At 41.6% G+C, this 26,853-nt stretch overlaps 1 protein-coding gene across 2 annotated transcripts in view; it reads right to left on the bottom strand.

The window, feature by feature from the left end:
* The window catches only part of DNAJC16 (DnaJ heat shock protein family (Hsp40) member C16), a 37,217-nt gene that overhangs the window by 5,276 nt on the left and 5,088 nt on the right, over positions 1 to 26,853 (bottom strand). Inside the window, exons 3-11 of one of the 2 annotated variants that reach the window (XM_079946436.1) lie at positions 25,137 to 25,203; positions 23,784 to 24,117; positions 14,552 to 14,736; positions 12,652 to 12,756; positions 11,793 to 11,951; positions 4,199 to 4,329; positions 2,328 to 2,511; positions 1,177 to 1,359; positions 959 to 1,035 (exon numbers count right to left, since the gene is read on the bottom strand). In XM_079946436.1, the coding sequence (XP_079802562.1) occupies positions 959 to 1,035; positions 1,177 to 1,359; positions 2,328 to 2,511; positions 4,199 to 4,329; positions 11,793 to 11,951; positions 12,652 to 12,756; positions 14,552 to 14,736; positions 23,784 to 24,117; positions 25,137 to 25,203 (1,425 nt within the window). The remainder of the gene's footprint in view (positions 1 to 958; positions 1,036 to 1,176; positions 1,360 to 2,327; positions 2,512 to 4,198; positions 4,330 to 11,792; positions 11,952 to 12,651; positions 12,757 to 14,551; positions 14,737 to 23,783; positions 24,118 to 25,136; positions 25,204 to 26,853) is intronic. The other variant, XM_079946437.1, reaches the window with a different exon arrangement.

Genomic DNA, 26,853 nt, shown 5'->3' with positions numbered 1-26,853 from the left:
CTTAGTTACCCAATCAGGGATCGAACCCGTAACCCCTGCATTGGGAGTGCAGAGTCTTAACCACTGGACCGCCAGGGAAGTCTGACACTTTCTAATCTCATACAAACAGAGGTTTTTTTGGGAGGTGGTGGTGGTGAAAGCAGAGGTTTTTCCCTCACTGTTCTAATGCACAGATCACTTATTCAAAAAGTTTTTGTGTCTCAGGCTTGGTGACTAAATTCTGCAGAAGGAAACAATGAGATGGGTAACAAACGATTTAAGTTGTAAACATGGAGGAACATTCTAATGTCAAGGGTAGTATCAGGTGACTAAAAAGGTCTGTGGAATTATTTCCTTTATTTTGATTGATTTATTTATTTTTTCTGGCCAGAATAATTCAGATGTGGCCCAGAGGGGAGGAGAAGGGAGGCAAAGTTGACTTCTCAAGATCTCCACTAGGTGTTCTGAAATTTTATTCACCCACAAACACCCATCAAAGGCCTGCTGTTTTTCAGGAGCTGGGTTGGGGGCCAGGAAGCACGAACATGAGTGGGACATGGTCTGTCCTCAGGAGCTCATGGTCTCATTGGGGTGGGAATGGTATAGCCCTCCCTTCTCCAATTAATTCACTGATTCATTTGTGCATCTATTCACTGGACTCCATGTGTGTCAGGCCCTGTGCTGGACACCAGAGGTGCTCTGATGAAGAGGATGGTCCCAGGCTCTGCTAGCTGGAGGGGCAGCCAGGGGTGATCCTTTCTTTCCCCACCAGTGGGAAAGGGTCAATCAGCAAATATAAAAAAAGGGAAGTCACTGAAAGAAAGAAAAAGGGGAACAGTTGTTGAAAATATGTAAACACTCTTCCACCTGCCTATGGAGTCCACACTGAAATCAAAGAAGAGTGGACTCTTCTCAAAAAAAAACAGCGGTCCTGGTAGTTAACAGAGAGAAAGAAATTCAAACTTGGCAATACTCCTACCAGTTGCTGTGAAATATGCCGTCCCAAGAGTCTGAGATGTAGTCAGAAGCAGAATAGAGCCAACGAAGGAGAAAAATCTGTTGAGGGAGAAAATGGGTGACGGTCAGGCCCGGACCCCTGAGCCCTGGAGGGAGAAGACCCCTGCCTCCAACATGGCACTGTTGCTCTGGGGGCTCAGGAGCCCTGCCCGGTGCCCGTCCTCCTGGCTATGTGCTTACAGGGGCAAGTTCATCGGTCAAGTCGGGGAGCACAGCTTCCGAGGACAGAAGAGCTGGGTCTTTCCGCAGTTGGTCAAGATAACCCAAAAGGATGAATTTATCGCTCTCACTCCCGGTCCAGGGATCCTCCAGGGTTTTATACACCACCCTCCCTGCTGTGTTGCGCCTTTCTAAGATAGACACCTGGGAGAAAAAGAGAGCAAAAACCATGAGAATTCTCAAAAGAATGCGAAGTTACTCTTGCTTGGGTTTTTTCCAGGGAGGATGGAAAAAACGGGTCTAGCGAAGCTCAAACACAGGTATGGATGAGTGTACAATATCTGCAAGAGACTGACATTTTTCTAACAAAAGAAATTAGTTTTGTGGTGACTTTCCAGAGCTTTTGCTAAAGTTAAAGCTCCTTCTTCTCAATAGACTTTGTTCTATAACTTCTGACTTAATGTCATAAAGAAGGAAACCTTTGTTTTTTCGAGAGATTTTTTTTCCATAATTACCAAGATGATGAAAAAGACAGAGAAGAATTTCATGCTTCTGCAGAGAGTGATGATGAAGGACGGGAAAGGAAGGTGAAATCAATTAGGATGAAGTAAAAGAGGCAGAAGCACAGAAGGGAGACATTTGGAAAGCCTATTACTGGTAGCCTAAGGAAGATTCTACAAACTAGGTACTGTAAGACTAGACCTGCCAAGGGGAAAGGCTGGTGAAAGGGGCTGATGCTCTTTAATCTTTACCCAGAGGGAAGATGCTTTCTGTGAAGGTCCAAGGCTGAAAATCTAGGAGGTGAAATCAGCATAGTTTAGGAGTGCTTTCAAAACAGGCTTTGGACAGCACAGCGAACTATACTCAATATCCTGTGATAAACCGTAATGGAAGAGAATATAAAAAAGAATGTATATATAACTGAATCAATCTGCTGTACAGCGGAAATTAACACAACATTGTAAATCAACTATACTTTAATTAAAAAAAAAAAAGTCAAATGGCTTCCAAGCGCTCGGAAAACATAAGGCAAAACAAAACGGAACAAACAGGCTTCAGAGATTCCTGGACTTCCTGGAATCTATACTGAAAACTCCTGAGGAAGGAGGACACAGAACTAAGCGTCACGTGCTTGTGAAGAGCTCGAGACCAGGACAGCATCCACGACTCACCGCTGATTTTCCTTGAAAGGCGTCGCTGTCTGGCAGTAAGGTGTTGGCAAACTCCTGCTGCCGATTGCTGTAGACGTGCACGAACCTCACTGTGTCCTGCGTGTTTGCCAGAGCAAAGGACAGGAAAGCCTCGAAGGGTTTACTCAGCTTGGTAGCTTCCGCGGTCAGTAGAACCACACAGTACCTGCAGGTCAACAAAAGACAAGACTTTAATCCCTGAGGCCACGGCTAGAACCTGAATGGCACGTGAAGGTGAAAGAGAGGAGACGCTCATTTACAAAGTGAACGAGCATGTTTTAGGAATGAAAGCTTCATGGGGGAGCCTCTAATGAGAGAAAATGTCCAAGGCATTAAGGACCCGCTTCTTTCTAGACTGGTGATGCTCTCCCCAAACCAAACTTCACGACATTTAGAGATGCCTTTGAAGGCAATGGTCACTGAACCCTTGATGCAGAAGGGCCTTGCAGAAGGCACCTGTTCTAGTTCTCCCACCGCAGGCAGGGCTGGTTGAGCCTATCTGAGGCCAGGGCCACTGGGCCTCATTCTGAAGGGCTTCCTTTGTAGTGGTGCCAAGGGAAAGTTCATCTAATCATTCATTCATGCATTCATTCTCTCAAATACTACTGAGCACTCAATAGATGCCAGGTAAGACAGACAACGCTCTTGCCCTCATGGAGCTGATATTCCAGTGTGGAAGGCAGATAACAAATAGATAGATGGACAGATCGTGACAAGTAGTGACAAGGGTCATGAAAAAAAAAAAGAAGTGAAGGGGAGAGAGTCAAGGGTGGGCTGGGAGTCACGATCCATCAGGCTGGCTGCGCAGAGGTGTGAAGGAGATGCCATGAGGGGAAGTGGGGTCTGAGCACTCCAGGCAGAGAGCAGCGCAAGTGCAAAGACCCTGAGACTGGGGCACTCGAGCCAATTCACAGTGCTAGGAGGATCGCTGGCTGACATGAACTGGCTGAGGGTGGGAGAGTGGAGCGGAGGCAGAGGTTAGGAGGCTAACACGGCGGCCTCGATGAGAGGTGACAGTGACCTGGCGAGGGTGGCGGTGCTAACAAAGGGAGGAGTGCGTGGACCGGGGATACTTTCTGAAGGCGGTATAAATACCAATCCTTAAAGCCCAGGATCACCTGCCTTACGGTTAATTAAAGTCTTTCTTCTCTTAGTCTATAAAGGAAACTGAAAAGCCTGGAAACACAGGGAAGTTTTCCTATTTTAAACAATATTTTAGTTGTATTTTCACATAACGTGATCAAAATGTTTCCCTTTCATATCCAGACCGCTTTCACTCATATCCAGACAGCTTTCACAGATGAAACAGCCCTAAATTTAAAGGCACTGATGCATTAATCTGAAAGAGGTATAATAAGTATTTTCCTTGTATTTCCAGACTTTAGACACTCTGTATGAATAAGTATGCCTCAGCCTTACTATTCCCATTTAATTATTTTACCATTTCCTCAGTACTCTCACTTCTCTACTGTTTAGTCATTAACCTGGCTCCTCTCCAAGACCCCCAGAGGCTCACCCTGTGTGGAATACTCTGGTAGGAACAGTAACTCTCTCCTACTCCATGCTGCTCTACAGTGACCCAGGCTCTCCTTGACACCCGGCAAAATCTCCTCATCCTTCAGGGCTCAGCTAAAGTGTTACCTCTTAGGGGGATCTTCTCTGGCACACCCAATAATTTGGTCCTAAGGTGCCCTGGACTATTATACCCCTCGCTGTCATAGTTGTTCATCAATATCTGTTACATGAAGAATAAATTCTGATTGTCTCAGGGTCGACGTTTAACTGCCTTGTAGTAAAATGCAACATGCCCCTCTGCTGCACTGATGAGCAGGGGCAAAGCCTTCAGTCCTTACTTCCTCTGTCGGTGAGACCGTTTCACGGGGCAGAGTTCATGGAACAACTTCTGGCTGGTGAGCCTGGCTGCCAACAGATACTTGTTTTGGGTGATAAAGTCATCAATGACCTGTTTCTTCATACCTCGGGCCTGGAGAAAAACCAAGAGACAGTGGATTCCGATTCAGTTTTCTCACTGAAAATGGGCTTTACTTACAGCTTAATAAACATGTAGCTGAGGGAATTCCCTGGCGGTCCAGTGGTTAAGACTCCGTGTTCCCAATGTGGGGGGCACAGGTTCGATCTCTGGTCAGGGAACTGAGATCCCGCATGCCGTGCAGCGCGGCCAAAAAATAAAAAACCAAAAAAAACAAGTGCCTGATCCTGGCTAAAGTAATAAAACCACTTACGTCAGACTCATTTGAGCAGATAAACATGTGGTGATCTTTTTAAAAAACGCAGGGCTGGGACTTCCCTGGTGGCGCAGTGGTTAAGAATCCGTCTGCCAATGCAGGGGACCAGGTTCTAGCTCTGGTCCGGGAAGATCCCACATGCCGCAGAGCAACTAAGCCCGTGCGTCACAACTACTGAGCATGCACTCTAGAGCCCATGAGCCACAACTACTGAGCCTGCATGCCACAACTACTGAAGCCCACGTGCTTAGAGCCCATGCTCTGCAACAAGAGAAGCCACTGCAATGAGAAGTCCGCGCACCGCAACGAAGAGTAGGCCCCTCTCGCCACAACTACAGAAAGCCTGCAGGCGGCAACAAAGATCCAACGCAGACAAAAAAAAAGAAAAGAAAAGAAAAAAAAAAGCAGGGCTGAGAGCAATGACGTAGCTATCTCAGGTCAAAGGAAAAATCAAGTGCTCTTTTCACTGGACAACTTTTATATACTGTTGTACGGTAGCAGATTTAAAAAGTCAATAATTTGGAATTTTTAGGCAAATTTACTTCAAGATTTATAGGAAACTGAACAATTGAAAATAAACTCCCTGGGACTTCCTGGCAGTCTGATGGTTAAGACTCTGTGCTTCCACTGCAGGGGGCACGGGTTCAATCCCTGGGGAACCAAGGTCCCGCATGCCTTGCTGCATGTGGCCAAAAAAACAAAAAGAAAGAAACAAAACCCCCCACAAAACTCCAAAGTAACAATGTTACTGAGTATAAAAGGTGGACAACAAAACTGTAATATGACCACTTTGTTATTACTGACTTTCATATATTTCAAAGGACTGAAATTTTATATATAGTAGCTTCTCTGACCACAATTAAACAAGAAATCAATATAAGATAGAAACCAGAAAATCCCTTTTTGTTTAGAAATTAAGAAACTCTGAATAACTTATTGACCTAAGAAGAAAGCATATCAGATATAAGAAAATATTTTGAATTTGAAGTGATTAATGAAAATACTATTTATCAAAACTTTGGGACTCAGATAAAGTATCAGTAGTACTTGGAGAGTAATGTTAAAATGAATATAATAGAAAAGAAATGAATGAACTAGACATCCATATCAAGAAGTTACAGCAAAAATACAACCGTAGTGGGCTTCCCTGGTGGCGCAGTGGTTGAGAGTCCACCTGCCGGTGCAGGGGATGTGGGTTCGTGCCCCGGTCCGGGAAGATCCCACATGCTGCGGAGCGGCTGGGCCCGTGAGCCATGGCCGCTGAGGCTGCGCGTCCGGAGCCTGTGCTCCGCAACGGGAGGAGCCACGGCAGTGGGAGGCCAGCGTACCGCAAAAACAAACAAACAAACAAAAACAAACCGTAGAGAAAAGGAAATAGTAAAGATGAATATAGAAATCAATAAAACAAAATAAATATATAAGAAGAAGAATTAACAAAAACAAAATTGGTTCTTTGGAAGAGCTAATAAAATTGACAAACCTCTGGTAAAACCAATCATGAAAATAAGAGAGAAGGCACAAATGACCATTATCAAGGATGACGAGGGACTTCTCTGGTGGTCCAGTGGCTAAGGCTCTGCGCTCCCAATGCAGGGGGACCCAGTTTGATCCCTGGTCAGGGAACTAGATCCCACATGCCACAACTAAGAGCTTGCATGCCGCTACTAAAGATCCTGCATGCCACAAGGAAGATCCTGCACGTGGCAACGAAGATCCCAAGTGCCGCAACTAAGACCGGGCACAGCCAAATAAATAAATATTAAAAAAAGAAAAAAAGGGACCTGCTTGCTGGCACAGTGGATAAGACTCCATGCTCCCAATGAGGGTTCGATCCCTAGTCAGGGAACTAGATCCCACATGCGTGCCGAAACTAAGAGTTCACATGCCACAACTAAGGAGCCTGAGTGCTGCAACTAAGAAGCTGGGGAGCCACAACTAAGGAGCTCTGGAGCTGCAACTAAGGAGCCTGCTGCAACTAAGACCTGGAGCAACCAAAAAAATAAATATTAAAAAAAAAAAAGGATGACGAGGAGGAATCACTCCCTATGTTGTAGAAACTAAAAATATATACGTATACATACATATATATATATACACATATACATTTAAATTTGAAAATTTAGATGAAACAGAAAAATTTCTAGAAAAATAAAACAACATCTGAAAAAGAGAAGAGTTAACTAGTTCTATAACCATTAAAGAAGATGAGTCAGTAGTCAAAAATCTCTCCTTGAACACAAACTCAGGCTGAGATGGCTTTACGTAGGTGGTTTTGACCCAGTTTTCAAGGAGGACAATCTAATCTTATACAAAGTCTTCCCGAGAAGAGAAAAAGGGAGAACACACCCCATCTCGTTTCATGATTCAAATCCTCACATGGGCATCTTGAGAAAGAGAAGTTAGAAGTCAATCTCATTTCTGAACATAAATGTGAAAGTCCTAAACAAAATGTCAGCAAACTGAATACAGCAATATACTGAAAACAAAATATAAATAATGATCCTGTTGGATTTATCTCATGAATGCAAGTTAGGTTTAACACTAGAAAATGATTAATATGATTTAGCACATTACAGAACATGAAAGAAGAAAACTCTGGATAATCATAATGGATGTGTAAAAAGTATCTGATAAAAATCAACACCATTCATATCAGAAAAATTAAATTGGTCTAGTGTTGGCAAGGATATGGAGCAATGGAACACTCACACGTGATTGGTGGAAATGTACTTAGGAAAACACATTAGCTAGTAAAGTTAAAGATATATATATATATTTAATCATTAAAAAAAATAAAGCCATATATGTTAACATAAATAACTTTTTTTAAACATTAAAAAAAATAATTTCCAAAACCAAAAAATGTTTAGTGAGAAGATTAACACTGCTTTACATTTTTACAAATCTTTTTAATGTCTGGTTTCATAGGAGAGATAGGTGGATTCTCATATCTGCTTCTATATACAATCGGGGGTCACATATTGTTTTGGCTGAAAACCCAGCCTCACACAGATATATGGTTAGAAAAGGGAGGTTTATTTTAATAGCTTTTCAGATAACTGTGGATATCCTTCTTTGCCACTACACCGAAACTGGACAAATGGTAGTTTCTTAAAAGTTAGTTGCTATGTGGATTCAATGAACTTTTTTTGTTTTTTTTTGGCTGCACTGCATGGGGGATCTTAGTTCCCCAACCAGGGATCGAACCTGTGCCCCTGCAGTGGAAGCGCAGAGTCCTAACCACTGGACCGCGGGGGAATTCCCATCCATGAACTTTTAGTACTCTGTTAAATTAAAATTCACTGATCAAAAATAAAGAAGGTAAAATTCACTGATCGCTGTGCACTTAGAATGGATCTTTTGCTCATGCATGGTCATTCGAAAAATACTGGTTCACTGATCTCCCAGATGCTGACAAATTTTCTTATTCATATGAAAAATGCATCACATCGATGAACCAATCTCGTAAGCAAGTTTGAGAAGCTATCAAGGTCACGATGGCTGATACAAATTTTTCAAAATTAAAATTTCCTTGGAAGCCTGGATTCTATCGTCAGCAACAGATGCTGTGAGTTGTTTCCCTTAAAGTGCCAGGCTCACTTCATTCATTTTAAAGAAAATGTCTGCCCTAACTCTGAGTAACCATAGTTGTCCGTCAATTATTCTTTCAAGTAAAAAATGATGTTCCATCAAAAAAAAAAAAAAAAGAAAAGTTGCCAGTTCCAAACTCCTGAGTTAGGCAACCACACAGACATTTGTCCCCAGGACACCCTCTCAACTTGGCCTGCAGCAGAGCTTTCTGAACACTTCCTATTTTGTCACAGAGAACATTAAAGATACCAGAAAGACGTGGACTTGAGTGTCAATTTACCTATTAATAAAATTCATACTTCTTACTGCTTCATCAAGGCTATTCAGTGAAATGGGAGTTGACCCTCTGTGTTGTTACGGTGAGTGCTTAGGCGTGAAGAACACACGGCCACCGGCAGCCTGGTGCCCGGGCCTTGGTGTGTGCACTTGGTGGTTATGCACTGGAAAGTTTACCCACCATTGCTTTTGCACCATCGGTGCAAGCGTCAACACAGAGAAAAGACAAATTATGTCTTAGCGGTTCCTGTGAAGACAGCTTTGATCTCACAGACTCTCTTAAAGGGTCTTTTGGACCCCCGCCCCCCGCCCCCAGGGGTCTGTGAACCACATTTTTAAAACTGCCGTCCTGTAGTAACTTGTGATTGGGTACACCGGGATACATGGGATGTCCACAGCATCACTGGTCCTAAAGCCCCGAAATGTCCATCAACAGAAGAATGAATAAACCCATTATCATGTGGCCATAGCCACTGTACAGCAGATGAAAACAAGTTAACTAGAGCTAAGAGAAACCACTAGTGCTACTAGTGTTTGCTAAGCCCCTTGCCATTGGGAGGACTCAGTTTATGTTAAGAATGCAGTTTTACATTCATAAAGAGCAAACTGGTAAAGCATCCATTGTACCAGCAATTTTGTTAATGTATCTGATTAACGATTTTCCCCAGGGAATAAATAAATAACAATTCCCAAGAGTACAAGCTATCACTAAAAAGCAATTTAGGAAATCTTACAGATTAATCTTGGATTGAGATGACCTTTCCTCTCTTCCACAACTGGCATTTGTTTGCTTCCTGACCCTCTCTTGGCTCCTTCTTAGTCGCCATCAGGCATCCCTTCTTTTTTTTTTTTTTTTTTTTTTGCAGTCCGCGGGCCTCTCACTGTTGCAGCCTCGGCTCACGGGCCCAGCCGCCCCGTGGCATGTGGGATCTTCCCGGACTGGGGCACGAACCCGTGCCCCCTGCATCGGCAGGCGGACTCTCAACCCCTGCGCCATCAGGGAAGCCCTCCCCTCTTTTTATTTGCTGGTGATTGTCCAGAGTTTTGTCCTTGGCTGCCTTTTCTCCTTACTTTACATACGATGCCTGCGAGATCTCCCCACACTAAAGATTTCACCCTCTAACCAGTCACTGACGATTCACAAATCTCTATTCCAGCCCCTCCGCCCTTCCTTGGATCTAGAGCCCTGCCTGATGGGCATCTCCCCTTGGGTTTCCTGAAGGCAGTTCTAATTCTTATGTCCACAACTGAACTCATTACCTTCTTCTTAAACCTGCTCTCCCTTCCTTACTATCCACTTTCCCCATCTGGTTCTGTCACACACAACACCCTAGTCCCATAGTCTCAGGACCCCTTCTACATCCACAGGGCACCCCGGAGGAACCCTCCATCTTAGTGAGACACCTACTACAGTGGACGGTCTTTTTCCTCTCCTGACTGTGAGTCAAAGGAGGACGAAGACTAAACTGGATGTCGGAGCTGTTCTGTATTTAGTGTTCAGCAGGCAGGCAGTGAATGTACTGAATAAAGGATTTTAGAGAATTTCTCCTTCTTCTCGTTCTAGCCTCCTATAAGAGAAAGTATCAAAGGGTTCTTGACCATTTAAAAAAAAATAACATTAAAAATATTAAAAAATACATGTCCATTATAGGGATTTTTGAAAACCTAAATATTGAAATAATACCTAATTCCGCCATCAAAAGATAACCATTAATGTTTTGATGTATTTATTTCTAGTTTTTTCCTGTGTGTACACATGCACACATGCACTCACTTTACAAAATTGAGGTCAGTGAATAAACTGCATATACAATTCTGCATCCTGCTTTCTCTGTAACATCATGTTAGGAAAATTATACCCATCATTAAGTATTCTCGAGTTGCCATTTTAAATGGCTATATAATAGTCTCTGGGATGTACCAATAATTATCCTGCCGTTGGATGTTTATATTTCCACCTCATTTTTGGTATTATGAATGATACTTAACATCTCTGTATGTACTTCTTTGCCCGCGTTCCTATTCCTTTAGGATAGAGCCCTAAAAGGTAATCTCACCTCCCTCAGGTCTTTCCTCGTGTCACCTTAATGAGGCCCTTCCTGGCTGCTCCACCTTAAAAATGTGAACCCTCTCCCATAATACCCTCTTCCCTGTTTTATTTTTCTCCGTGGCACGTATCACTATATAAATACCACGACAGAGTATGTTATGCTGATTGTCTGTCGTCCCCACTAGAACACAGGACGGGGAATTCTGTCAATCTTGTCCAGGGCTACACCCTCAGCACAGAAAGCGGTGTTTGGCACACAGCAGGTACTCAGGAGTGCTCTTCTGCTAGGCAGTTGATGTTTCATCACCCAATCGCTTTTCGGAAAACTTTTGAGGCTTCTTCCAGCAAGGCAGGAAAGACAAGTCCCTGTTTCTCTGTAGTCTCAACTCTACTGAGGATTTTTCCTTCAAAAATCTTTAACAATTTGATGAGAGAAGAAAATGTTTATTTTGCTTTTCTCTGATAATTACTGAGATTTATTTTTTTAAAGGTGTTTATTAGTCACTTGAATCTCTTCTCAGGATTTTGTTCACTTCGTTTTGGGGGGAAGTTTTAAAAATTTTTTAAAAAATGGAGGTAAAATTCACATAACATGAAATTAACCATTTTAGTGTACAATTCAGTGGCACTTAGTACATTCAGTGTTGTGCAGCCCTCATCTCTATCTAGTTCCAAAACATTTTCATCACCCTAAAACTCTGTACTCATTAAGTGGTCATTCTGTACTCATTAAGTGGTCATTCTCAAGAAGTTTTGGGTTGATTTCCTTGATTAGAAGAAGCTCATTAGAAATTAAAGATAATGATCCCTTTTATATTGGTTGTAATTACTTCCCTTATTGTTTAATCAAAAATTCTTAAGCATTTATATAAAAATTTAAAACTTATAATCAAGTTATTAAGATTTTCCAACAAGATTTTCCCCAATGTTTTTAGCCCTTCCCTATCTTAAGATCAGATAAATATTCAGCGTATGTTCTTTAACTTAGTTTATGGGTTTTTTTCTTTTTTTCCAGTGATGTTATTTAGTTAATTAATTAATTAATTAATTTTTTGGCTGTGCAGCGAGGCATGTGGGATCTTAGTTCCTGACCAGGGATCAAATCCGCACCCCTGCAGTGGAAGTGCGGAGTCTTAACCACTGGACCGTCAGGGAAGTCCCTAAAGGAAGAGATTAAAACTAGTTTCTTCTCCTCTCCTGCTGTGCTCAATTTTGCTGTTTATTTATATGACACCTTGAGATAAAATGGGAGGGCCATCTTGAAACAAGGTGACACTCACATACCTGGATAACATCTGCAGGCTTGTGTATGTGTTCTTTAAAGATCAGGATGGTGGGGGTATAGACGTTGACGTTGTATTGCCTCGTCATCTCTTCCGCCCCTCTCAAACCGACGTACACGTATCCAAATGACAAATAATCTTTATACGCGAAAGCAGTCAGCTGTTAGGGCGTAACAGAGAGGAAGAAATGAAATTGATAGCACAGCATCTACATTAAGTGTGACTTGTTCTCATCAGTGGGTGCAGATGAACGCTAGCTTATACAGCCCCACTCAGGCTGCTACACCCTCGTTCCCTGGTAGGAATGCTATGGTGCTCCATGAACAAAAACTGTACCAACAAAGCTAAACAACAACTAATTCTTTTTTTCAGACAGAGCAAGATATTCATCTTACTGAGATCTGTACTGGGTGGGAGGTTTGAGGAGTTAACTGTACCCTAATTAGGTAAGATGGCAGTGACCATGCCAACGGTTTAGCACTTTCCTCTCCCATCTCATGTCACAGTGATAACCAGAGGTGTGCTAGACAGAAGTATAGTATATATTCAGAGGGCAGGTTCGGAATCAGACAGGCTACAAGGGAATCGATATTCAACATGGGAGACCTTGGGCAGGTTACACAACCACTCTAAGCTTCAGTAAAAGTAGGGATAATAATCTGTATCACTGGGTTCTTCTGAAGATTAAATGCTATTATGTGTGTGGAAAGTACTAGCACAGTAATAGCATCAGTAGGTCCTCAATGTATGGTGGTTAAAGCAAATTTCTGGTCTTCAAGCATTTCTCTTGGGATGAGCTATTACTCACAGAAAAGAAAATCACCAAAATAAGAGAAAACATTACCCAGCACCTAAAGTACCTTGTAGAGCAGTGGTACAACGGGCATTTGGTCAAACAGAAGGACATGCGGTTTATTCTCTTGCTGCCAGCCAGAGAGGAATCTGACATAATTTTTACTTGTAACCTTAAATTGAATAAAGGATGTTAGTTTCAACATTTAATTCTTAACAACTGCATTATAATCCAGTCAGGAGATAATTAAACAAAATCAAATATGTGCAAAAGATTGTTTTGTAAAAAATAAAAAATGCAGACAACTAATTTTTTGCCTTTATGTGACTAAAATTCATTAAAAGAACAGAGATATTGATTTCATATTTTCATGTGATCCAACCCTTACAGACTGAAATCATTATCTTTTCTGAAACAAGTACTGACCATACTATAAGAAAAATGAGCTTTCAAAGTTGGTTCTTGCTCAATTATAGACTGCACTTGTTAATCTATTAGAAGATAATGCAACAACTGTTCTTTTAAAACGGCTTGAATAAAAATAAGTGGGCCCACCCCACCTATACATTACATAAGTTCATTCACTGCCATCTGAATTGCTACTTTTGTGTTTCCCTGTTTATGCCTTAAAATAATCCCAAGAAAACAAATTAAAAACTTGAATAAATTAAATTTCTATCTAGAAAATGTTCATAGTAGTTCAAAAAAGTTTATCTTTCCACTTTGCTTCCAGAATGATCTATATAAAGCTACAATCTCATCATTTCACCCCACTGCTCAGCCCCTTTCAATGGCTCCATCACCTGCAGGCCAAGTCCAAGTTCCTTAAAGGAGACCCTCACAGTGAGATTCCCATTAACCCCTTTAATCCTGTCTTCTCCCACTCACTAATGACTACTTCATACAAAGCAGGCTACCTCTGTATGCCTGGAACTCATTCCCTTCTTCTCTCTCCTCACCTGGCAAACTCAGTACAGGGGTCATTTCTGCCAGGAAGCCTTTCTCAAATCTCTAGGATGGGCACTCTACATATAGGATGGAAACAATCACCTACTAGGACTGTGAGCTCCTTGGAAAGTGTCCTCAGCACTTATCATAATGTCTGACATACAACAGGCATTTTAAAAAGGTTTGAGGACCTGTCAGGACAACCTATCATCATTTTAGGAGGCTACAATGCTCTCTGACAATTTCAAGGTAACTCCAACAAATATTTCTTCTGTGGGTAATGATCCTGGTGGGACAGGCTGTGTAGAAATAGGATGGAAGTATCTGTATGTTCACTCTCCTTGGTATTATTAAAAGAATGAATCATTTTCATTTAAAGCAACATAAGAATCTTCTTCTAGTTCCTGTGATCTCTAACCTCAGATACTGAGGGAAAAATGCTTCTTAAATATAAAAATCATAGTTTATAGTTTGTGGGAATTTCTGTGCCTGGTTTCTCTAGCTCAATCTTTTGTTTGTGAAGTTTATTCACACTGTTGCATCGCTATATGTTTTGAAACTTCCAAAAATAATATGGTTTCATGGAATCTGGTGTTTTCAATAGATATGATCATTAAATATATAACCAAATATAACTTAATTTGAATACTCTCATAAGAAAAGTATCTTTAAACGAACACATGCATGAGTTGGAAAGACCTCCTTCATCCCATGTTGTGATCTAATTTTTTGTTGAGAAAAGAAGAGGCACTCTCATTTTAGGCTCAGATTCCTGTGACAGTGTAAGTCTTCCCAGCAGTTTTCACAAGGATGGTTCTTTCAGTCTCTCTACTTCATCTGTTTCAATTTTCAGTCTCTGGCAGACTTCATTTAAATGATTTAGTTAGAGTAATTAATTAATTAATATGTGTCTTGCCCTGCCCCAAATGAAACTCAGGTCTGAGGATGACCACAGGTAGAGTTCAGGGCAGCCAGCAGTCCCAGGAGCCTCTTGAACTACTTCTCAGCCAGGTACTTACTTTCTCCACCAAGTTCCCTGGAAGAAGACTCTCTACAAACTGTCGCAGGTTCTCACGGACAACTGCATTATGGAAGAAGGAGATTTTCCCATTTATGATTCCTAGGATAGCTGGTGTGCTGTGTGCTCCCAGGTGATGGGCCAGGCGTCTCTCGTAGCCAGCGTGGACCACGCCGATTCCTACACCTGAAAAATATGGAAGACCTCCATGAAGACTTTTTATGCCCTCATGGCAGGTGAAGAAATGCTGCTAAGTAATTTTCTGGTGTGAAAATGAAATCCCGACTTAGTAGGAGGGGATATCTTTCCTGATAGACTGTCTAGCATTCTATCACTGCTGGAATGCTAAATTGGTTCAGTTTTTCTGCATAGCCATCTAGCAATGTTTAAGAAGGGCCACAAATCTTTCTATCTTTCAGTCCATGGTTTCTAATTTTGGGAGTAGATCATGAAGAAATACTTCAAAAGAAAAGAACAATCTGTCCACAGTGTTCCTATTCATAAAGAACACCACCTGTAAGCAATTCAAGGGTTCATCAACTCTGCAATGGTTGAAAAAACCTAGAATCTAACGATGGGCTGGAATCATAATCTTCTCACTTTTCAGAGCATGTCTCCCTTTTACATAAACTATTTTATAGAGATTTTGTACAGATTCTCAGAAAGAGAAAGAGATTAGGTTAAAATTACTTGGTCATATCCCACATAACTATTGTTAACATTTTGGTATCTATCTGTGCCTTTTCTTACGCAAATATGTGTGTGTGTGTATGTATACACACAGGTATAAATAAAATAAAACGGGATCATCTGACACTTATTTCACTTAGTATTTGAATAACTTTTCTTGTCTTTCATTCAACCACTGTATTTGGAGGGCTAGCTCCTCTGCTAAACATTGGAGATACAGTAAATGTTAATAGACAGTAAATATGCTTTTTCTCTTGGGTGTCTAACAGACCTCTAAGTATAAAGTTTTCAAAAACAAACTCCTGATCTCCTCCTCAAACCTGTTCTACCCTGGCTTTCACCATTTCCATTGACGGCGGCTCCCTCCTTCCCGTTACTCAGGACGAAAGTCTTAAGGGTGATCTTTGACCCCTCTCGTCTCTCACACCCTCCATCCGATCCATCAGCAAGTCCTGTTGGTCCTGTCTTCAAAATACAGCAGGAATCCAACTGTTTTTCTCCACTTCCATTGTACCCCGTCTCTTATGCATCTTCATCTCTCTCCCCTGAGTTGCTGCAATAACCTCCTCAATGGTGTCGTGTTTCTCCTTGTCCCCCTACTGTCTGTCCTCAACACGGTAGCCAGACTGTTCCTTCTAAAACATAAATAACGGACCATGTCGCTCCTCCGCCCAAATCTGGCAAAGCCTCCCCTTTCAACTCAGAATAAAACCGCAATCTTCACAAAGGCCGACAAGACCTCTGGGATTTGGCCCCTGGCCCCCTTCCTCTCCCATTCCTCAGGCTCACTTGCTCTAGCCCCCAGCATCCCTGTTCTTTAAACACACTGGCACGTTCCTTCCTGTCTTTGGGCCTCGGTGCTGGCTGGTGCACCTCCTGACATCTGTGCAGCTGGCTCCTTCACCAACCGCAGGTCCTTCTCAATGAGGACAACCCGACTCCTGTATTTAAAACTGCCCTCCCCACACTCAGGATCCCCTTCAAGTCCCTCACTTTCCCTTTTCCATAGCACTTACCATCTTCTAACACACCGCCCAAGTTCCTCATTCTGTGGATTTTTTTATTGTCTGTCTTCCCCTGTTAGAATGTAAGCCGTTTGAAGGCAGGGGTCTTTGTTTAGTTCTCTGATGTACTCCAAGCACCAGAACAGAGCTTGGCACACAGTAGGAGCTCATCACTGAAACTGGACCATCAATCTATTTAACCCATTCTTTATTGTTGCACATTGAAATGGCTTCTGGCTTTCACTATTATAAGGTATGTTTCGACAGACATCCTTGTACATCTCTGTACACACATCTTTGTGTACTTGTGTGATAACTTAATTGAAAAATCCCCCAAATGGAATCGCTGAGTAAACGGCAGCGACTGCAAACTTAATACTTTAAAATTGCTGAGTAGGCTAAACAAATCTATCTGCTGGCCACCTGACTGTGAGTATCTCAAGGGCAGGAAAGGAGGCACCTCAGACATCACATAGTCCACTCCCCTCATTTTACAGATAAAGAGACTCGGAGAGGTGAACTGACTTATCCCAGTTTGCAGAGGTGATAAAATTGCAGAAAAAGAATCCCAACTTGATGTTCTAGAGTCAAGTCTAGTACACTATTCTATCACACTAGAGGTATTAAAAATAACCACTGAACAATGTCAGTAAATGAAAGTGCACCTAAGATTGTGTGAGCAGGAGAAAGAACGAGAACATAGCAGGCACATACCTGAGAGACCCAGTCTCATGTAAAGCGAGAAGAGATGTCACCTAGCAAGGTCAAGTGGCCACACAGCAAAGGTCCAAGGGGGGAATCAACGTGTCTTGAGCCCTTTCTAAGACAGGTACCATGCCTACAGCTTTATATCCGTTATCACTTTTCACACCCACAAACCCCGAGTGGTTAAGTATTGTCATCTTCATGGATGAGGAAGCTGGTGCTTGGAGAGGCTGAGCCAACCTAGCCGGCATCCCAGTTAGTGTGCAGTAGGACCAAGATTTGAACCCAGGCCCAGCCGACTGCAAAGCCTGGCTCCTTCCTGTCTCCAGTACCCTCTTCCACCCTAGGCTCTGAACGCTGGAGGGATCAATTTCTTAGAGACGGACCCACCATCAATGACTACATAGGCCAGAAGCCACCTTATTTAACTGATCCTGGGGAATATGCCTTCCCAGTAACTGCATCATTCAGCGGTGCCGTCTACCAGACTTTGGGACTAGAATCCGTAATTAGAATGGTGGCTGGTGGGCCCAGAATCAGGACAAGGGATGCAGGAGTCTTGGGAGAGCAAAGGAAACTGAAGAGATCTTTTGCGCTTGCTGTTCCCCCCCATTCTTCCCTGATATTCCGGAAGCTCGTTCTCTCGCCCCCTATGGGCCACCTGCTCAGGGAGCCCTTCCTCATCTGCCTGATTTAAAACTGAAGCCTCTCACCCCGGCATTCCCTAGCACCTGGTCTTTTTTATCACACTCTACCACCATCTGGCGGGCTGTATATTTTGTTTGTTTGTCTCTCTTCACTAGAATATAGAAGCTCTATGAATGTAGGGGTTTGGGGCTATTTTGTTTACTGCTGTATCCTTAATATCTAGAATAGTTCCTGGCACTCAGTTTTTTAAAAACAAGTAAATGAATAAAGTATTCAAAGTCAGATCCAGATTCAAATTCCAGCTCTGCTACCCATTAGCTGTGCAACCTTAGGCAAGTCATTTAACCTCAGCTTCCTTATTTGTAAAATGGAGATAAATTGTTGTGAGGACTAAATGACATAATATAAAAATGAGCCTAGCCCAGAGCCTGGAATATAGTGGGTGCCTAATTAATTACAACTCTTATCATTAAGTATTATTTCATCCAGACCGTGTGAAGTCTGATCTAGAGACTTGTCTCTTATGTGAGTGGAATTTTAACCTCCATGAGTCTCTCTCCCTTCCTTGTGTGGAGTGGGATAAACAATGTTACACTCTCACTCTTTATGTCATCCTCCCCCCACCTTTCCTATGCTCCCATCAATATAGCTTTTTTCTAGTTAAAACAGAATACAAGTGATTGGTTTCATTTATTTTACTTAAAATTACCATTGAGTCCTTGGAATTACCTACATCACCTTCATCAAACATAAGCATTTCTCAGTCTATAAAAGGCTATTCCTTGGATCATCTCTACAAAGGACTTCGATTCTTAATATTATACCGATTTCTAAACTCTGAAGGAATGTTACTTCTTTCCTATAGACTGACTATCACACGAATTAGAATAGCATAAAGAATGATACATATTTGGTGTTTAAATTTGTGGTATTCTTCCTCTTGAAAAGATACTTAAGATTATAATAAGAATACGGAAATTCCTTAAAGTCCAGACCTAACTAATCCCTTCCTCTCCCTCCATCCAAGCTGGGAAGGAAGAGTCAGAAAAGTCGACAGCACTGTTTTCTCCCTAAGACTCAGGCTGGGAAATGACCACTATGACTGGTGGTGACTTAGGGTCTCTGAGTTACAGTGGCCAACACAATTTCTATCGTCTCCTTCTCTGCCTTGAAACTCTCTACACTCCAAAGTTCCAGGTTCATAAAGCGAGTTCAGCAAGTACAGTTCTCCTATGCTTATCCTGATTCAGCATAACCTGGCTGGATAACAAGGACACACCAGAATCCACACGAACTTGAGTAGCAAATTTAAAAGAAAGGCAAAGTGTGTTACCGTTTTCAGAAACATTTGATTTTTCTACGGATCAATGTTTCGGGCTAATTTGCAGATCCCGGGGAATTAAAAATACAAATACCTTCTCCTCTTTTTGAGTTTGTAAGAGGGTGTTCTTTCTGTAAAGTACTAAAGATCTCTCTTTTGAGGTGTCAAATTATATTTGCTTTCATTATGCAATCCTAAACGTGTATCACGTCTTTTAGGGAAATTCTTTCATTTTCCCCTCTGTCGCATACACATATTCATCTTTCTTTCAACTTTTCCATATGCCTTAAGGGATGGTACAGAGCCAACTCAAAGAACATGGCACTGTCAAATCTGGCTAAATACAAATCTGTTAATAAACAAACTACTAAGGTGCAAAATGATGTGAAACAACACAAAATCAAGAACACAGAGCTTCAGGAGGAAAAAAAAATAACTAGTATCTAGGCAGACCGTTTTCCTACACAGTATGAAGTTGTTACACACTTAGCTATTTTTAGGAATAATTCCTTGAAAGAGAGGAATTATTCTTTCTTTTAAAATAAGAAGTCATGGTGGATAAACACTACATGATCATCCAAATTGGGTTTCTCTAAAATGATATCTGATTTCAAGACACGCAACCTCCTTGACGCCCTGGTAACTGTCTGCAGCTCCCAGCGAGCACTGAGTGCGCTGTGATGATTCAGGTGTGTCTCTTGGTTGAGTTTCCTGCGTGCGAGGACCAAGTTTTACTTATTTCTGAGCAGTGCAGCACAGTGGTTAAGACTGAACTCTGGAGTTAGACTTCTGGGTCCATATCCCAACACTGCTGCTTATCAACAGTGTGACCTCAGTTGTTCCTTAACCTTCCTGGGCCTCAGTTTCCTCAACTGTAAAATAGGGATAATAATAGTCTCTCCCTCGTTGGGTTACTTTGGGGATAAGGACAATCCATACAAAGCATTTAAGACAATGAAAAATAAGTAAAATGCTAAAAAAAAAGTTATAATATTTACTTTAGTGTTTAATCTGGTACTTGGTCCATTAAGAAAAAAGTTCTTTTTTTTCCTGGCCATGCCATGCAGCTTGCGGGATCTTAGTTCCCGGACCAGAGATTGAACCCAGGCCATGGGAGTGAAAGCACTGAGTCCTAACCACTGGACTGCCAGGGAACTCCCAAGAAAAAAGTTTTAAATAAGAACATGCAATGAATTCCTTACCATCTTCTACTTATTCCTGTAGTACTATATTATTCTGTACTTGCGAATGTGAGGTTGGTGTGAATTTTCCAGGTACCTATTTTCTCTTCGATTAACAGTAAGCTCCTCAAGGTCAGGGGCAGTGCTGACTATTTCTGGACCCTCCTCCACTGCATGGTTGTCTATAAATGCTGGACGCTTTTGCACACTAGTTATTACCAAACTGCATGACCGTAGATTCCATCTAAATAGCTACATTTCTCCTCTGGGTGGAACTGTTCCATTTCCTTCATTTACTGCAATTCAGCATTTTATGTTATTCTGAGATAATGTCCAGGCTTCCCCAGACCACCCAGCTAATCTTTAAGATTGTCCGCTCTTTCTGTCAACTCAGAATAGAAACATTTTCTGCAGTAACTCTCTTAAAGGATAATGCTGCCTTGCTCGGACAGGGAGCGGCCATGGATACTGGCCATGGATACATGGATATCTCATCTCAATGTCATCTAACATTCCAAGTGGAACCTGACTGTCAGGAATCTTCAACAAATCCGAATGTTCCAAAGAGGAAAACCAAACTAATTTAATACATTTAGTCAAAACCTGCTTTCGAGGAGACTTGGGGGGTGAGGTGGGGGAACAGACTAAATTCCTATAAACATTGCTTCTATGGATCTAAATCCATCTTCTTCCATCCTTGTCATTTTGAGTCCTGACTTATTAGGATTATACAGCACAGCAACCCCAAAGGATGGCAAGACCTTCAATCATCACAGATTTAAGGACCCCGAAAGGCAGCAGGGCATCGTGTTCTCCACATGGATTATAGAGCCAGACTCCCTGGGTTTGAATCCCAGCTCTGCCGAATACCAACTGTGGGACCTTGGACAAGGTACCAATATGAGCCAAGTCTCTATAAAAGCAGGATGACAACAGCAGCTGCCTCAAGGAGTTGTTTGAGTTGATACTCACATTAGTGCTTGGCATACGGTAACCTGTCAATAAATATGCTATTATTATTATGCTTATGTTATTATTGTCATGTCATTGCACTTGGTATGTCCAAACCACAGTCATTATTTAGAATCACTTCTCCCCAATTCAACTCTTCTCTGTATTTCCTGCCCATCCAGTTGCTCAAGTCAGAATGCAGAGTCAACCTTGACTCCCTCTCTTTTCCTCATTTCTCACATTTAAATGGTCCTCAGGTGCCAGGTCCCTTCGTGATCCTACCCCTGAAATATCGGACACTTGGCCCCTCTCTGCTCCTACTGCCCAAGCTCAGGCCAATGGTTGCTGTCTTGCCAGGACTGGTAACCTCCCTGCCTCTATTCTCACCTTCTTCAATTTGTCCTTCACGCAGCTTGAACAGTTAGCTTTCTAAAGCACAGACCTGATTAGATCACTCTTGGCTTTACTACGTACTATACAATAAAGTCCAGCTTGCTTAGCCTGGACTTCAAGGATCCTTACCACCTGGCTCCCAGCATGCTCTTCCTGCTTCCTCCACTCTCACCTGCACTCAAGTCACACCTTGCTGCTGGCTCTTCTGAGGATGATCTTTGTTGCCCTGCCTGCACTGTTCCCTCTTGCCTGAATGTTACTCCTCCATTTCCTGTCCAGCCAGCTTCTAATCATCTAATCATCTTTAGCTAAAAATAAGGCAAAGGTCAGTGCTTGACAGTCTATGAGCTGAAGAAAACTAACATTTGAGAAAGATTTTTAAGAGGAATTTACAAAATAGGTGCTTTCAAAAATTTTAGTTTGGTAAACCAGAAAACCCCGTTAACCAGAAATTCTCTAAGGTTCATTTATTAAGTACTTCATATATATCAGGCACTTAAAACACATTTTTTTCTCATTTAATATTCATAACAATCCTGTTGGTTTGACATCATAACCCCATTTTAGAGCTGAAGAAACTTAGGCTAAGTAATTTGTCCAAGGACACAAAGTAGTAAATGACACAGCTGAGATCTGAAAACTGGTCTATATGACTCCAAGGCATGTGTTCATAACAGCTGACCACTGTGCTATGTTGCCTCACGTCATGTATGTTTGCCTGTTGGCTCTGATCTGACCTTGGTGTAAATGCATTACTGTTCTAAATTATGCACTGGGTCAATGTTTACGTTCTGCTATGGGGTTGTTTGTTTGTTTTTTTTTTTTGGCGGTATGCAGGCCTCTCACCGTTGTGGCCTCTCCTGTTGCGGAGCACAGGCTCCGGACGCGCAGGCTCAGCGGCCATGGCTCACGGGCCCAGCCGCTCCGTAGCATGTGGGATCTTCCCGGACCGGGGCATGAACCTGTGTCCCCTGCATCGGCAGGCGGACTCTCAACCACTGCGCCACCAGGGAAGCCCTGCTATGGGGTTTTAATGTCAGCTCCTAGACTGAAGAGGTTAAATGATTTTCAGCACACCACCTGGCATGGCACAAAGTGCAGCTGTGCTGTGTGATGAACCCGGTGGCTTCCGCCTGACCTCGGCCTCTCATTCGTTCATCAGACGCCACAGAAAGCATCTGCTGACCGCCCGCCACACGTGAGACAATGTGCTAAACTTACTCCCTTGTCTTCCAAGAACTTGATTACATCTTAGGAAAGCATTCTGGCAAATCTGACTACCTGAGTGCCTCTGGACAACAGGTTGAAATGTCTGCTTTAGAATAAATGAACTGATGGCTTTCAGGGGTGCACGCTCTCCAGAGAAATCCAGGCCCCTCAGCCCCTATGGTTGAGTTTGTCCCTTTTTAGTTACTCAATAGGTCTGCTAAGGCCTATAAAACACATACATATACACGCACACACAATTAATTCAGTAATTCCAACTTTTAGGAGTTATTAAAATAAATATCCTTCCTGGATCAGTAAAATTTTCCTGGCGCTAAGTGGTGCCTATGAACAAAGGAAAGGCTAATCTGTGATTGAGAGTGGTAACCTATAACCATTAGCATACTATGGGTTATAGGCTGAATTGTATGCCCCCCAAAGGCATAGGTTGAAGCTCTAATCCCCAGTACTTCAGAGTGTGATTATATTTGGAGATAGGGCCTTTAAAGAGGTAATTAAGTTAAAATGGGGTTGTTGGGGTCACAGAAAGAGTGTGATACACCAGACCCAGACACATGCATAGAGAAGACCATGTGAACACACAGGGAGAAGGTGGCCATCTGCAAGCCAAGGAGAGAAGCTTCACAAGAAACCAAACCTGTCAACACCTTGATCTTGGACTTCTAACCTTGAGAACTATGAGAAGATAAATTTCTGCTGTTTAAGCCTCCCTGTCTGTGGTATTTTGTTATGGCTGCCCTAGCAAATTAATACACAGAGTGAAATCACAAACACCATAAGGATAACCTGCAGATCCTACCAGCATTAAAACTGGTGCTCGAGGGCTGCTTTGTTCAACCAATAATTTTTAAGTTTTTCCTCTATATTAGGCCCTCAACTAGATGTTAGCAGACTATATAGATAAAGCTTCCAGTTAGTAACGCTAACTTGATGAAAGTGGCTTACACATTTCCCCTCTCTGAAAATGTGTCCCCAGGAAAACACCAGTCACCATGAATTTGTGAAGAGAAGTCACAGTAACTGTTCCTTCTCCCAAATATCCCATAAAATTCAAGAGATGTAAAAGTCACCTTCTCCTATACCAACATCTTCCAAGGAATAAAATGATCTTACCCAACCCTTCCAGTTCTTGCACTACTTCCTTCCAAACAGGCTCAATATGGATACAGCTAAAGCACCAATCTGAGGTGATCTTAATGAGGTAGGGTTTCTTGAAGCTATCTGGAACCACTTCGTTCACATAATGTGAAAAGTGCAATAAATACTTTTCATCAATTGAGTCTCGCCGTTCAGAATTAAAAGGGAAGTGAAAAAATGGTTCATCAAAATAAAAATTCTCATGGAAATGGCGGAAGCGATACTCTCGCTGCGGCTTCTGGTGGCCCTGGTTCTCCCCGGCATCTCCATAGTGGTCATAATGTGATCTCTTTTCTTCATTGGAAAGAATCTATAAAGAAAGGGGAAAAAAAAATAAGAAATCCGGGAAACGAAGAAAAAAAAAAGAGATCATCTAAAGGACTTTCCTGTAAGCAGCTTGGAAGACATAGGAAAGAAATAAATGTAAAGATACAACACAATTAGATGTTTTAAACACAATCACTCAATATACCATGAAACGCTTCTCTTAATAGAAAAATTAAGTATTTCAGAAACAAAATACTTCAGTTGTGTAGCTACTCATGATCATCTTGGCTTTAAAGATTCTCAGCTATCACACTACTAAACACGTCAATAAAGCAAAGAAAACTTAATATAACTTTGATCGCTAGGGCTCAACCTCGAGAACGTTGACTCAGTCATACCATCTAGGTTGGAGTCATTCAAACGAAGGTATGGAAAGCTGAAAACACCAAAAAGTAGCCACAGGATTGAATTCTGTGACTGTATGTTAGCTGACTCTGTCTTACTTAGAAGTCACTTTGACGTCTAAAATTCAAGAACCTGCTTTAGGATGAAGCATCATTCTATAAGCCAAGCACTGTCTGTGGAGGAACATTACCCTACACAAATCAGGAAGCCATGGGCTTATCTTTCTTGCATATTCCAGACCAACTTACTTAACCTGATACGTTGGAAAACCGTTAAAAACGTTGTGTTTAAATGTATTTGTAACCTTAATTCACTTTAATAAATATAGGCAAATTGTTCTGTGATTCTTTAATGTAAGTTTCTAGTATATGTGCTGCCAAAGTGAGCATGTAACATAAGGAAGTAGAGACATACGTTCAGGGTGACTCTAAAATTCCATTTAAAGCCTTTACAATAGGCCAGTTTTCCTAAGAGCTGAGTGTTCAGGTACTAGTTTCAACATATTGGCTGTGGCCAAATATGTTGTCTCTATCATCACCTAGAAACGGGGTCAAGGGCATGGGGAACATGCCCTCTCCGAGAGGACTTTACCAAACTGATCACCTAAGATATATTTTACAAGAGCTAAAAGATACATCACAAAGTTTGCCACGATACCTCGTAAGCTTTGCTAATCTGAATGAACTTGTCTTCTGCTCCAGGATCTTTGTTTTTGTCAGGATGCCTGAAACACAAAGGGGCAGGCAGTGAGGACGGATTTACTGTTCTCTACATGGTCAATTGACATCTTCGTACACACAGAGGCAAAGGGAAGGGCATTCTGTTAGGACAGTTTCTTAAAAATGGGAGAAGCAATTAGTTGCTTCACGTGACTACAGTAAATAAACTGTGAACAGGCAATTTCTTCCCGAAGCGCTTCAGCTGGGCACATGTTCAAAGCACCAGATAGCGCTCCAGGCTCTCACTGAGGAAGGGTGGGATGTGTATCTGTCTTTACACTGCTCCCAAACACTGCTGGAGCTCAAGGGTCAAGTCACTTATCTGTAAGAACCAACTTCTTTTCCCAGGATGGCAGCATTTCATCCCAATGTTAGAATGGTATCAATGTAGGTATTTCTTCTGACAACTCAGGTAGACAAAGCAAACAGTTTTTAGGATATTCCATGAATTTGTTTAGTAACAACCATGTTCCAAATGGTATCTTGCTGCTGATGTTCAAATTAGAACATTTTAGTTTTCACTATTCCCTTGGTTATCCCACCTGCCTGATTGCCTACTTACAAATGGATAATAATTACAAGGCCACATGTTTTAAAATGTGAGAAAAATCTAGTTTGTACAAAGTGATTTCAACTAATACTGGAACTAATATTTGCTATTATACACAGTTGGCAATTAACTGTATCCATCTTGCTGCCATATATTATTCTGTAATCTTCTTGTATTGGTACCAATTTCAGCTTTGGGGATTCTAAAGTTTTGGAAAGTAGGGGCTGGGTTTTATTTCCTTAGAACCGCTTAAGATCTAAATCATGTTTTATACCAACTGATTTTTCAATGTTCATTTTATTAAGAGATTCTATTACAGAGCTTATTTTTTTGTAATCACTCCTGCTAACTTCTAGTACATTTCCTCTAGCAAAGGTTCTGGAAAGAAACAATCCACTGGGAAGCAAATGACTACTAAAAACAGCACCAAGTATATCGGAATAAAAAAAATTTACAACTTGACCAACTTATTCTAGCAGGAACATGTTTGAATGAATTACACCAATATTCTGGCTTCTCTAAAAATAAAGAACCTTCAAATTATTGGCTGTTGAATTTAGACATCATTCCTCCCTTAAATATTTAATCCTGTTACGAATATTAGTAGGGAAAAAATCTCAGCTAGATGTCAATGAAAATAATGACTTAAGGAAACAAGATGGTGGTTCCAAAGTATGTTTCCGGATGACTGGAAAAAAAAAAAGTGCTTTCAATGTTCCAACTTAGGCCAAAGGTTGAGAAGATAAAAATTATGCAATTGCACAAATGAAGATTTAACATACAGAACTCTGTAGGGGAAGAAGGGAAGGGGTAGGAAGGAGCTTTTAAGGAGACTGAACCAAAGACAGACTATTGAGACCTGGGTTAAAACCACAGATCCTGAAACAGAGGAATCCAAGGCCCAAGAACAAGGAGGATACCATAAGACGGTTTTAGCTTATAAGGAATATTTTCCTTATTACAGGAAGATACCACAAAGTTGAAAACATTTAGAAAAGGATAAATTCAGCTCTAGGAAAGTACCATCTAATGCTATTTTCAGTGTACATGAAACATTTCACAGACTACAATATTATACACACCCTTTAAATTTCAAAGTGAAGAA

The sequence above is a fragment of the Stenella coeruleoalba genome (assembly GCF_951394435.1).
Source record: "Stenella coeruleoalba genome assembly, chromosome: 1".
NCBI classification, from domain to species: Eukaryota; Metazoa; Chordata; class Mammalia; order Artiodactyla; family Delphinidae; genus Stenella; species Stenella coeruleoalba.
The sequence above is the reverse complement of the archived record's forward strand: the minus strand, read 5'-3'. Positions and strand labels throughout refer to the sequence as shown.